This window comes from Quercus lobata, chromosome 8 (assembly GCF_001633185.2).
Source record: "Quercus lobata isolate SW786 chromosome 8, ValleyOak3.0 Primary Assembly, whole genome shotgun sequence".
Lineage (NCBI taxonomy): Eukaryota > Viridiplantae > Streptophyta > Magnoliopsida > Fagales > Fagaceae > Quercus > Quercus lobata.
Window position 1 is genome coordinate 24,484,892 of NC_044911.1, and position 11,014 is coordinate 24,495,905.

At 33.2% G+C, this 11,014-nt stretch overlaps 2 protein-coding genes across 5 annotated transcripts; one reads left to right on the plus strand and one right to left on the minus strand.

Moving 5' to 3' along the window:
* Positions 1-1,627: 1,627 nt before the first annotated feature.
* On the plus strand, positions 1,628-8,431 carry LOC115957933 (ribokinase). 3 transcript variants are annotated; one of them, XM_031076279.1, is made up of 5 exons: positions 1,628-2,440; positions 5,527-5,712; positions 6,554-6,749; positions 6,842-6,934; positions 8,020-8,431. In XM_031076279.1, the coding sequence occupies exons 1-4, from the start codon at positions 1,754-1,756 to the stop codon at positions 6,931-6,933; spliced, it is 1,161 nt and encodes a 386-aa protein (XP_030932139.1). In that variant the 5' UTR covers positions 1,628-1,753; the 3' UTR covers position 6,934; positions 8,020-8,431. The 3 variants fall into 3 exon arrangements, with proteins under 3 accessions (XP_030932139.1, XP_030932140.1, XP_030932138.1); XM_031076280.1 differs by lacking the exon at positions 8,020-8,431 and having other exon boundaries at positions 1,628-2,164; positions 2,285-2,440; positions 6,842-7,278; XM_031076278.1 differs by lacking the exon at positions 8,020-8,431 and having other exon boundaries at positions 6,842-7,278.
* Positions 7,790-9,520, minus strand: LOC115957934. 2 transcript variants are annotated; one of them, XM_031076282.1, is made up of 4 exons: positions 9,461-9,520; positions 8,667-8,753; positions 8,506-8,581; positions 7,790-8,400 (listed from the first exon to the last, which is right to left on the minus strand). In XM_031076282.1, exons 2-4 carry the CDS (start codon positions 8,721-8,723, stop codon positions 7,865-7,867), a joined length of 669 nt encoding a protein of 222 aa, XP_030932142.1. In that variant the 5' UTR covers positions 8,724-8,753; positions 9,461-9,520; the 3' UTR covers positions 7,790-7,864. The 2 variants fall into 2 exon arrangements, with proteins under 2 accessions (XP_030932142.1, XP_030932143.1); XM_031076283.1 differs by lacking the exon at positions 9,461-9,520 and having other exon boundaries at positions 8,667-8,756.
* Between the last annotated feature and the right edge of the window lie 1,494 nt (positions 9,521-11,014).

Below are 11,014 nucleotides of genomic sequence, written 5' to 3' on the forward strand. Positions count from 1 at the left end.
TTATTTATCTCAATAATTAAATAAATGACGATTCCATTGTAAAACCCTTAATCTAAAGGGGAAAATATAACTAGTCTAACCTTCATTTTGAGAGGTAATAACACGACTTTACCCATTCACGTAGGTTTGACCCAACATTCCTATAAAACGGGCAGGGGCGTGGTCAGTCACATATATATATATATTTATATATTAGTAAATAGCTGACAATTTACACCAAGCAAAGCAGCAAAAGGAAATCAACATAAATACATTAATTAATTTCTATCTTATTAAAGAGAGTTAAAAATAAAAATTGCTTGTACAAAATGTCCCAATTGACAGAATCACAGTATTCGCCTCAATTGACAGGATCTACTCCTTTCATGAGCTTGCTTATCTCAACGTGCTAAGCACCAAAAATTTTAAAGCGGAGTTACAATCAAATTCATAAAGCAAAAATTTTAAGAAACTCTAATACTGGGAATGCAACACCTCATAGAAAGGATAATATATATATATATATATATATTATTAAAAAAAAAATTAAAGAAATCAAATTCAAACCTCAGCAAGGGTAGGACTTGATCCGGACTAGGATCTCAGATGTTAAATCTACCCCAATTTTAAACCCCAAGCAAAATCATCAAGCTTTACTACCCCAAACAAAAAGTAAATAAAAAGAGAAGTGATAGAAAGGAGAGGGACCTGACGGCCACCAGTGATAGTGACGCCAGTGAGAAGTACTGCCAAAGACAGCAACTGCAAATGCCATTCATGAGAGACAGAGAGAAATAATCAGGACTCATGACGAGGGAGAAGCTATATAGTATGGTTGATTTTTTTTTTTTTTTTTGAGAAGTGTATGGTTGAAAATTTTTGAGTTGTTGAAATAAAAAGTAAAAAATAAAAATGATCCGCTCTAATAAAAAAAAAAAAAAAAAACCGGAAACAAACCCTAATAACAGCGTTAACTAATAAGAACTCCTTTAAGCTTATGTGGCAAAAAATGTTTTATCATTGCCAGCTTCTAGGGTATATTTGTTTGGAGGGATTTTAGTGAGGACGGAAAGTTATGGAGAGAAAAATAGCGAGAATTTTTTTAATGAGTGTTTGATTGGAAGTAAAAAAGGAAAAAAATGTGATGAGATTTAAATGTTTTCCCTCTAAACTCACCAAAATGTTTTCTTCTTGAAATGAGGGAGAAAGCTTAATAGTGTGGATTGATGAAAATGACCGTCGCTTGCATATGGATTTCGACCTATGGCTTCTTTTTCCTATGATTTTTGTTCTGTCTAGTTGCATTTCTCCTTCTTTTTTTCCTTCACAGTTGTGTTTTTTATTTTTTATTTTTTGATATTTCTTTGACTTGTGCTATTTAACAAAAAAAATTAAAGTGTCTATACTTAATTTTTTAATAAATATTTTATTTTATTTTATTTAATGGAAACATAATTATAAATTTATATCAACTTCATTTTTTATTTTTTTTATTTTTTTTTCAACCAAATAAATAAGTTTTTCATCCCTTTTTTTTTTTTTATCCTCACAAACAAACAAGAAAAATCAGATCTTTTTTATCTTCTCACCTTTTTTTATTTTTTAATCTCCCTCTCCATTTTTTTATACTACTACTTTTTCACTCCTCCAGTAACAAACTTTAGTCTGGACTACCTTAAGACCCTTGCCTTGATCAAAGGTGAAAGCGGCCCCCATTCTTTGTTTGTTTGTTGGAGCAGATTTGGAACGTACGTGGGTCTGACAGAAGAGAGAGATGAGAGGAATAGCAATTTCACCATCAAACCAATGCTGCAGCAGTCCTTTCCAATTCCAAACCCAAGATACTCTGCCGAGTCAACCATATAGAACAGTGAACTTAAACCCACTTCTCCAATTCAACAAGAAGAAGAAGCAAAACCCATCAAATGGAAGAAGATACCCACTTGTCTCCAAAATTTCCATAAATCCGTCAAACAACAACAACAACAACAACACACAAACCCCAATTCCCCCACTTGTAGTTTTTGGATCAGCCAATGCAGATATTTATTTGGAGATTAATAGGTTGCCTAAGGTGGGTGAGACCATCTCAGCCAATAGTGGTCAGACTCTTGCTGGTGGCAAAGGTGCCAACCAGGCTGCCTGTGGTGGCAGGCTCTCTTATCCAACCTACTTTTTGGGGCAGGTAGGTGATGATGCTCATGGCAAATTAATTTCTGAATCTCTCCAAAATGGTGGGGTTTGTTTGGATTATCTTAATACTGTCACTGATGCACCCACTGGGCATGCTGTGGTTATGCTCCAGCCTGATGGGCAGAACTCAATCATCATTGTTGGTGGTGCCAACATGAATTGTTGGCCTCACACCCTTTCTGACCAGGATTTTGAGGTGGTCAGGAATGCTGGGATTGTTTTGCTGCAGAGGGAGATCCCAGATTCAGTCAACATTCAGGTCGCAAAGGTCAGGACTTTTTACTGAATTTTTCAATTTGAAATTCAACAAAGTGTTACTATTTTTTATGTGAATGTCATGCTTGTTTCAGTTTCTCTCTTTAGAATGAAAAAACAGATCAGGGGGGTATATGAGGAATTTTATTTAGTATGAGTTGATGTAATATGCCTAAGGCTTTGTGAGTTCATAAAGTTTATGCGCTTCCAAGTTAAGTTCCCTATTAGTTTGTTAAACACAATATGAATGCTTTAAGTTTATGTGCTTCCAAATTGTGTGTTTCATTAATGAATTGGTTATACTTTGTTTTATTTTAAGATGGAAGAAAAAATAGTAGAACCTAAAAAAATCTTCTTTGACATCAAAGAGGGAACAGCTTTTCAATTGAAGAATGGAATTTGGTTTTTACAATAAATTGGCATTTTGTTAATAATTGAGCACCCAGAGCAAATACTCAAATCTTATAGGAATTCTTATGCTTGCAAATCTGAAATCTTCAGATTTGGTGCTTCTTAATCTAACGGTAAAAACTTCTTTCCCCATCAATTCTATTAAATTGGAATTTGTCAGCTGATTTCAAGTTTGAGAATTGAGCTTGCACTTTCAGCCCAGGCTTACTTCTATTCCCAAGTCATAACTGATTATTGTGCTTTATCACTAGATTTTTTGGAATACATGCGAAGAGCTTTTTAGTTCTATTGAAAATTTATTTCTAGTTAGTTTGATTGCAAAATTTTTCTGGAGAGAGATGAGGAGGTCAGGTCTACTGACAATAATTAGTACACGAATCCAATTCAAATGTAAAAGGACTCAATTTCTTAACGAAGATCAAATTTGTCATATAAACGGGAACAAAAATCATTTACTTAGAGGGGGAAAAGCTGGAAAGGAAAGTACAAATGAAAAAAGACGCTTGCTTAAATTTAGCATCATCAATGTGCTCTTAAAGTACCAGCAAACATTTACTTAAGAGGGGAAAAAATTGGGAAGCACAATCCCTGAAGTATATATTTGTCTCTCCCTATGTATCTTCCATTACTATGTGCAATAGCCTTCAGCCTAGTTCCTATAGGTCAATTTCAAACTTAGAACTGAATTCATTGTGCCTAAAAGAATGATTCTGCGAGGAATTTACTTTGTGTCCCTAAATAAACATGATGAAAGTGGAAATCCTTGCAATAATGGAATGAAAATCTGATTGACATGCTTCTTCAGGCCATTATAAGAAACGAATACATGGTATTTTATCAGAAAAACAGCCAACAGATTAGTTGACATAGGACAAATTAAATTTGCCCATGTGTGCTTGTAGTGGGTTTAGGATTAGGTGAATTTGTTGATCTAGGGTTTAGAATTTTTGAAGCAAGGATTATGAGATTGTGTTAAGAATTAAAAGGGGGTTTGATGAGTTATTTGATGGTTTTTTTTGGTAGAAGAAAGTATGTGGGGTTTATGGTTTTGAGAGATAAAGAAAGTGCTTGATTTGGGGTTGAATGGAAGAAGGAAAGGAGAGAATTTTATAGTGTTTAGGGGTTGTATGAATAGTATCCATAAACAGTACCTCAAGAAAGAGAAGAAGAAAGGAGAGAAGAGAAAGGGAGAAAACAACATACGCAATCCCACTGGCAAGAAAGGAGAGAAGAGAAAGGGAGAAAACAACATACGCAATCCCACATGCTAGAATGCTCAAAACACAATCCATCCTTTGATTACATTGAGTACAAAAATATATAACGTAGAATTCTTTCTTGCTAGTAGTAATTGCCCGTTTGCTAACATGATTTCAAACCGCACAGCTTTTTGTACGCTTCACTTTTTTCTAGGTACAAATGTTTCAAACAACCCATTTTCATAAGGCTGAAAAATCTCTAAGTTTGACTAATAAACTAAAAACCTTATAAAAGACTAATATAATAGAAACTCAGGATCTCCTAGCAAATTTTAGATTTGCAGGGGTTATTTAAATTACAATTTTGTCCACAAATACAAAATGGATCATAGCTTTTAGAATAAAGACCCAAACTAAATACTCTTTTAACCCTACAATGCATGTAAATAGACCGTTAAAACCACATGACATTTACTTCAATTGGACTTCGCTTGTGGATCTCATAAAATAAGTCTTGAATAGGCTAATTTGTGAAGTGATAAAAAATTAGTTTTCCATGGCTGCATCATTAGTCTTCTATGAGATGTCCCTTATCTTGAATGGAAACCATTCAGAATGAATTTGCTTCTTAAAAGAAAAACAGAAAATTTGTTTCAAAGGCTTTAACCATGCAGTAGAAGGTGCTATTTTATCAAAGTTATTCTCTAGTTTTTGCTCTTGGGCATTATTAATAACTTTTGGGAACTACCTAAGTGGTAAGAGATGGAATAAGGTATTCTCTAAAAATCCAAACCACAGATTGAAGATTTGAAACATTATGCTAAAAAGATAAAAGGAAAGATGTTGGGCGCATGAACGATATCTCATATAGTTTTTGCTTGGTCATAAATATTGCTAAATACCAATTACTTCCTGTTTAGTCAAGTATTTTATTTGTGTAAGCAACCCTAACCAACATTTGGATCCTTAGAACTTTGAAACAATTGATTTAGTCTATAATGCACCTTTGGCTGTGTCATATTCTTGGTCTGAATATTCTCTCATAATTGAAATTGGAAACGTAACATAGAATTTGTTAGATAAAGTTATGTGCATTGATTGGTGGTTTTTTTTTTTTCTGCTCCTAGCATATGCTTATTTGCTCAATTCCTTGAATATATGATGGAGAAAATCTTCTGATGTTATCTGCTGCTTATTACACATTTGTGTACTTGATATCTCATCCTGCTTCCACACCACCACACCCCCCCCCCCAAAACCAAAAAAACCCCCACACAAACACAAACACAAAAAGGTTTACTTTTAACTTTTTGGGAACTTCTCTGCATCTTGGTTTCTTTGATCTGCACGTGTTTTGGACATTTCAATTGAATTTTATGTTGGTTTGTTGTTTGTCAATTTTATCATTAGGTTCCCTCCCCCCCACTCCCAAGGCCTGTTTTGCCTATAAAACTTTTTTGCCTTATCTGATATCACACCCTGTATTCAGGCTGCAAGAAGTACCGGTGTTCCTGTCATCTTGGATGCTGGTGGAATGGATGCACCGTTCCCACAAGAATTATTAAATTCTATTGATATTTTAAGCCCAAATGAAAGTGAACTTGGTCGTTTAACAGGAATGGCAACTGAAAGCTTTGAACAGATTACTCAAGCTGTGGTGAAATGCCATAAAATGGTGAGTTTATGTACACCTAAAATGATCATCATTGCTACAGGGTTTGTGCCTTATCCATTATAAATACCATTTTTACAGCAATAAATTCATTTAAATAAATAAAATAGAAAAAAGAATATAGCATATTTGGACGTCTTTTAGAAATTTGATTGATCCATTGTGGTATTTACATTTATTTGGCACGCATGATCACAGTTCACAGAAACCACACACAAGAATACGTTCATAACATCAATGGGGATCAGTGGAGGATGGGCAGCCATCAATTAGATACTTTTTGAATGTTGGGAACAGGTCTATTCATATAATCCCATACTCTTTTTTCTACTCAGTTGTGGTGAATCTCCTTCTCTTGGATGGCCTTGTTTTTTAGCAGATATGGTCGGTAATTGAAGTATATTTTGGGCCATTGAATTTCCAAGTTGTGCAAATGTGCCCCTACAAAATGTTTCAGCAATTCTAAGGAATTGGCTACAAAAGCTTTTCGTAGTACATGAGACTTTACATATGTGTGCGTGTGTTTGTTTCCTTCTTTCATAACATGTGTGGATTTCTTCTTGTCTAGCTAAATGTACCATCTATCTTAAAAATCAATAATATATTTGGTATACTTGGACCCTTTTTGGGTTTTCTTCTTTCTTCATAAATATAATGCAAAATGATTCAATTGTGCTTAAATCTTGATAGATTCAAGAGGATCAATAATAGAATGACTTTATTGGACAAGCGTCAGAATAATTGTGCACTACATGTGCATCTGCTATTGGTGCCATGATATTCTTTTTTTTTGGTGCTAAATGGTGTATTATCAGACTTATATTAAAAAAATGTATTCTTTCAGGGTGTTAAGCAAGTCCTTGTGAAACTTGGGGCCAAAGGGTCTGCCTTATTTGTGGAAGGTGAAGAGCCAATTAAACAACCTATCATATCAGCCACAAAGGTCCTCGATACAACTGGGGCTGGAGATACTTTTACTGCAGCATTTGCTGTGGCTCTTGTGGAGGGCAAGTCCAGAAATGAATGCTTAAAATTTGCTGGTATACTTGCAACATCATTCCCTATTTTATCAATAAATATGTTCCTTAGAACATTGCTTATCATAACTCTCTGTGATTTTTGTTTTTAACAGCTGCAGCTGCTTCTCTTTGTGTTCAAGTGAAGGGAGCTATTCCTAGCATGCCTGATAGGAAATCAGTTTTGGATCTTCTTCAATCTCATTAAGGTTGCTTTTGTATTATGCTAGCCGGATACCATAAATAGTCATCATGCATATAAACAAAAACCAGAGGCCAGCTTTTGTCTTTGCTACTGTTGAGTTTTTATTTTTACACTTAGTTCTCATTGGCGCTTGATGGAACTATATTTTCTGTACTTTTTAAAGACTAATCAGCGTGTTTCTTTCTTCTTCCCCCTCCCCTATGGAAAGAATATTTTTCTGATTTTCCTTGTTTATTGTCTGTCTGACATATATGGTCTACATTGTATAAAGCTTGCCCATTCTCTACTTTTCTGGGCCACATAAACTAACAGGGATTACGAATTATTGTATACTTATGTTGGAACACACCCCTTATGCTTGTTACTAAATTTGTGTTGAGTTCTATATCATCCCTTAAAATTTTAAAAATTCGATGTTTGTTTTTGAAAAATTCATAGATCAAGTGTGCATTTGGCATTGATTATTTTAGCCAGTTTATTTTATTATTCAGCTTTTTTTGCTATTATTTATGGGTCTTATTGCACTTTTTGGTACCATTCATGGGTCTTATTGTATTATTTCAGCTAACTTTTACAATAAATTTCACATATTGATTAGTGTAATATCATTTTTAAATGCATGGAACCATTATTGATATTGCTTTTTGATCATGCATCAATCATAATCTGTTTGTTGTAATTTTAAACTCATGATTGTGTAAACCCACGGATTGTAAGTTATAATAATAAACCACCATCACAACAATAAAAAAAAAAAAAAAAAAAAGCTATAAAACATAATACAAAAAGACACTTTTTTTTTTTTTTTTTTTTTAAAATAAGTCTCTTAACAAAAAAAAAAAAAAAAAAAAACCCTTGAAACCCTAACTTGTTCCAAATCCATATTTAGTAAATACATCAAAGCATAATGATTGCTAGCATCTTCATCAAGGAACTATGAAATAAAAGCTTTAATAATGCGTACACCAACAGTTCGAAACCGCTTCAGCATCAGCTTAAAAAACTTATTGAACTTTTTAGCGTGGGGTTTTTTAGTCTGATCTGGATTTGCTACTGCCTTTTCACCACTACTTTGTTTGTCAACCACAGGAGGCTGCGATGGTGTATGGAAAGAAGAATGAGGATGAGTCTCCGTCTCAAATTGTGGATGGTAGTAAGAGGATTGCTGGTATTGATCATATAAACTTCGAGGATCATACACCGTCTCAAATTGTGGATGGTAGTAAGAGGATTGCTGGTATTGATCATATAAACTTCGAGGATCATACATATAATTGTAATAGTGATGGTAATATCCATTGTTATAGTGAGAATCATGTCCATTCTGCGCATTCTTTTCATCATGTGCACAAGCCAACCATTTGAACTCTGCAAGTGGTGCTACTTTTGCTAGAATTTTATGGAGCAACCCAGGGCTTATGTAACCCGAAACATGTGCACACCCTTCACCATCGATATAATAACAGACATCTATATATATATAACTAACATTAGAAATTAATGGATTAGTTAAAAAAATCAATCATGCATTTTTTTGAGAATAGGAAAATGAATATTATTAAGTAAAAAAAAAACCTTTGATGCTCCGAGACAGTGTTATCATTGCCTTGTGCCATCCAGGCTTCGTGGTATCCACTTTCAACTCAAACATCTGGTTAACAAAACCGAAAATCAAAAGAAAAAAAAAAGAAAGAAAAGACTAAAAAAGCTTGGATATCAGGAAAATTGTGGTGTACCGTATATGGACCGCTGGATGTGGCTTCGGCTACGCCCTCCTTGGTCTTGCCGTCCATCGACTAAGACTTTTGCTAGGCTCTCGAACCCTAATTAATACATACATAACAAAATATATGTATATATATATATATATATATATATATATGAAATATGCTAAAACTTTGTTGAAACTTTACCCAATTCAGTGATCTCAAAAAGACTTTAAAACCAAGTATTACTTGTGATTTTTTTTGAAAGATGGAATTGGTTTAATCACTATTTTACAATCACAAAATTCACAAAATATAAGATCAATTGAAAAAATAATAAAAACTTGAAAACAGCATGATCTTGAAATAAAAACTAAAAAAGAAATAAAAACTTTCTTCTCTAGCCTAACAACACATAATAATAAATCCAAGTAACCACACTCACATGACCAGGACATTAATTGCAAACCGAACATTAATAATCAGATTAACATATAGTTTTACCAGTACATGATCACATATCCACATGTGATTTGAGCAAAATATACAAATCACAAATACTATTTTTGATTTGGTTTCACATGAGAAAATCTCCAAGTTACACTGAAGATGCATTAAGAGTAGAAATTTAATTAGTATCATGTCATGGTTTGTGTTACATGATTAACAGATTTTTGCAACCCTTTATTGTTCTAAGATCAATAAAACTCAAAGAATACAAGCAACTTTGCAAGCTCGATGAAAAGTATGAAACAAAAGCAACTGAGCCCCAATTGATTTTTCATTTATTATCATTATTATTATTTTTTGAATTTCGTTCTTACCTTTGCTCTCTCTAAATTCAAGCTTGGAAAAATCATCTATTGGAGCCTCCAAAACCTTATAGCCTTCCTCCCTCTAGTATGTTTCTTTTAAGAAAACCCTAACCTAATTAGGGTACTAACTTTTAACGTTGAACCCCTTTCCCCATTCTTTTTTTTTGGGCTGGATTTTGTAGCCTAACGTAACTTATCATTTTACCAGGCCCTTAAATCCTTATACTTTAATTAAATTAAAAAAAAAATGATACCTCTTTCATTATTAATTTTCACAGTTAGACCGTAAATTCTAATCAATTTGTCTACTAATTAATTTCCCCTTTCTGTGACCAATATTACAAAAAAAAAAAAAAATCATACAAATCACATAATATAAATATTCAATTTAAATATTTCAATGGTTTCAAAAATATTTAATTATCTCAACAAATGAAGATATGGAGATTTGGGGTGTCATACTGATGGGCGGAGAGAGAGAGAACAATTTAGGGTTTATAATTTCGTATATACTAGTCGACAGTTTAATCCATGCCATGCAAGGAAAGGTTCTACAAAAATATTTATAATATACTAAATATTAACTAAATAAGTATTAGGAAATAAAAGATCAAATTAGAAAATTAAAAAAAAAAAATTTATTTGGAGTCTCCTATTTATTGTATTTTTATATAGGAAAATCTATGAAATTTTTTGAAATTGCCATAGATGAAGAGAAAGATATGTTAAAAAAAAATAGATGAATACGTGACGTTTTGACGCTATATTATAAGAAATAAAAATATACCGCTGACCATAGTTATGATCTAAAAATAAATGAAAATGACAAGGATATTTCAATTAGGAACACAAAAGTGGGTTCCAATTAGCTCAACTGGTAAAGTCTCTAATGATTAAATAAGAGATCTGTGATTAAATTCCCACCTACACCAAAACTAATAAATCTCTGAACTCTCTCTGAAAAAAAAAAAAAAAAAAAAAAAGTAGGAAGACAAAAGATAAAACAAATTTATATCACCCTTTTTTTATTTGAGATTAGGTTTTGGGGTGGGAAACACAAAGGGTTAATATGCAACCCTTCTGGTCCTAAGATCTAGGGGTGTGTAGCCAACTGCTAAAATCGACTCGATCCAACTCAATTTGTTGGGTTTGGTTGGTCTTTAAAGGTTGGTGGGTTGCGTTGGGTTGTAATTTTTTTTTTAATTTTTATTTTTACAGTGGGTCAAGTTGGGTTTGGGTCATAAGATATTAAAATAGTAATTAAAAAAAATTTGTGTAACCATAGGTGTTGATACCTTATTTTGTCCGCCCTTGATTTGCATGCTGGACCCCCGAAAATCCAAAAAAATTATTTTCTCTCTCTATGGGGCCATGAGAACATCTAGAATGATGTGACACAACCTGTTCAGGCATCAGAACACCCGAAGTGCCCATTTCTGCCAAAATGACCAAAACGCCCATAGTCAGCCATAGGTTTAATTGAAGGTCAAATGAGGTCCAAACTTCCACAAAAACAAATTTTTTCATAGATTTACACCAAACCCGAGCTTCTTAGAGATTTTT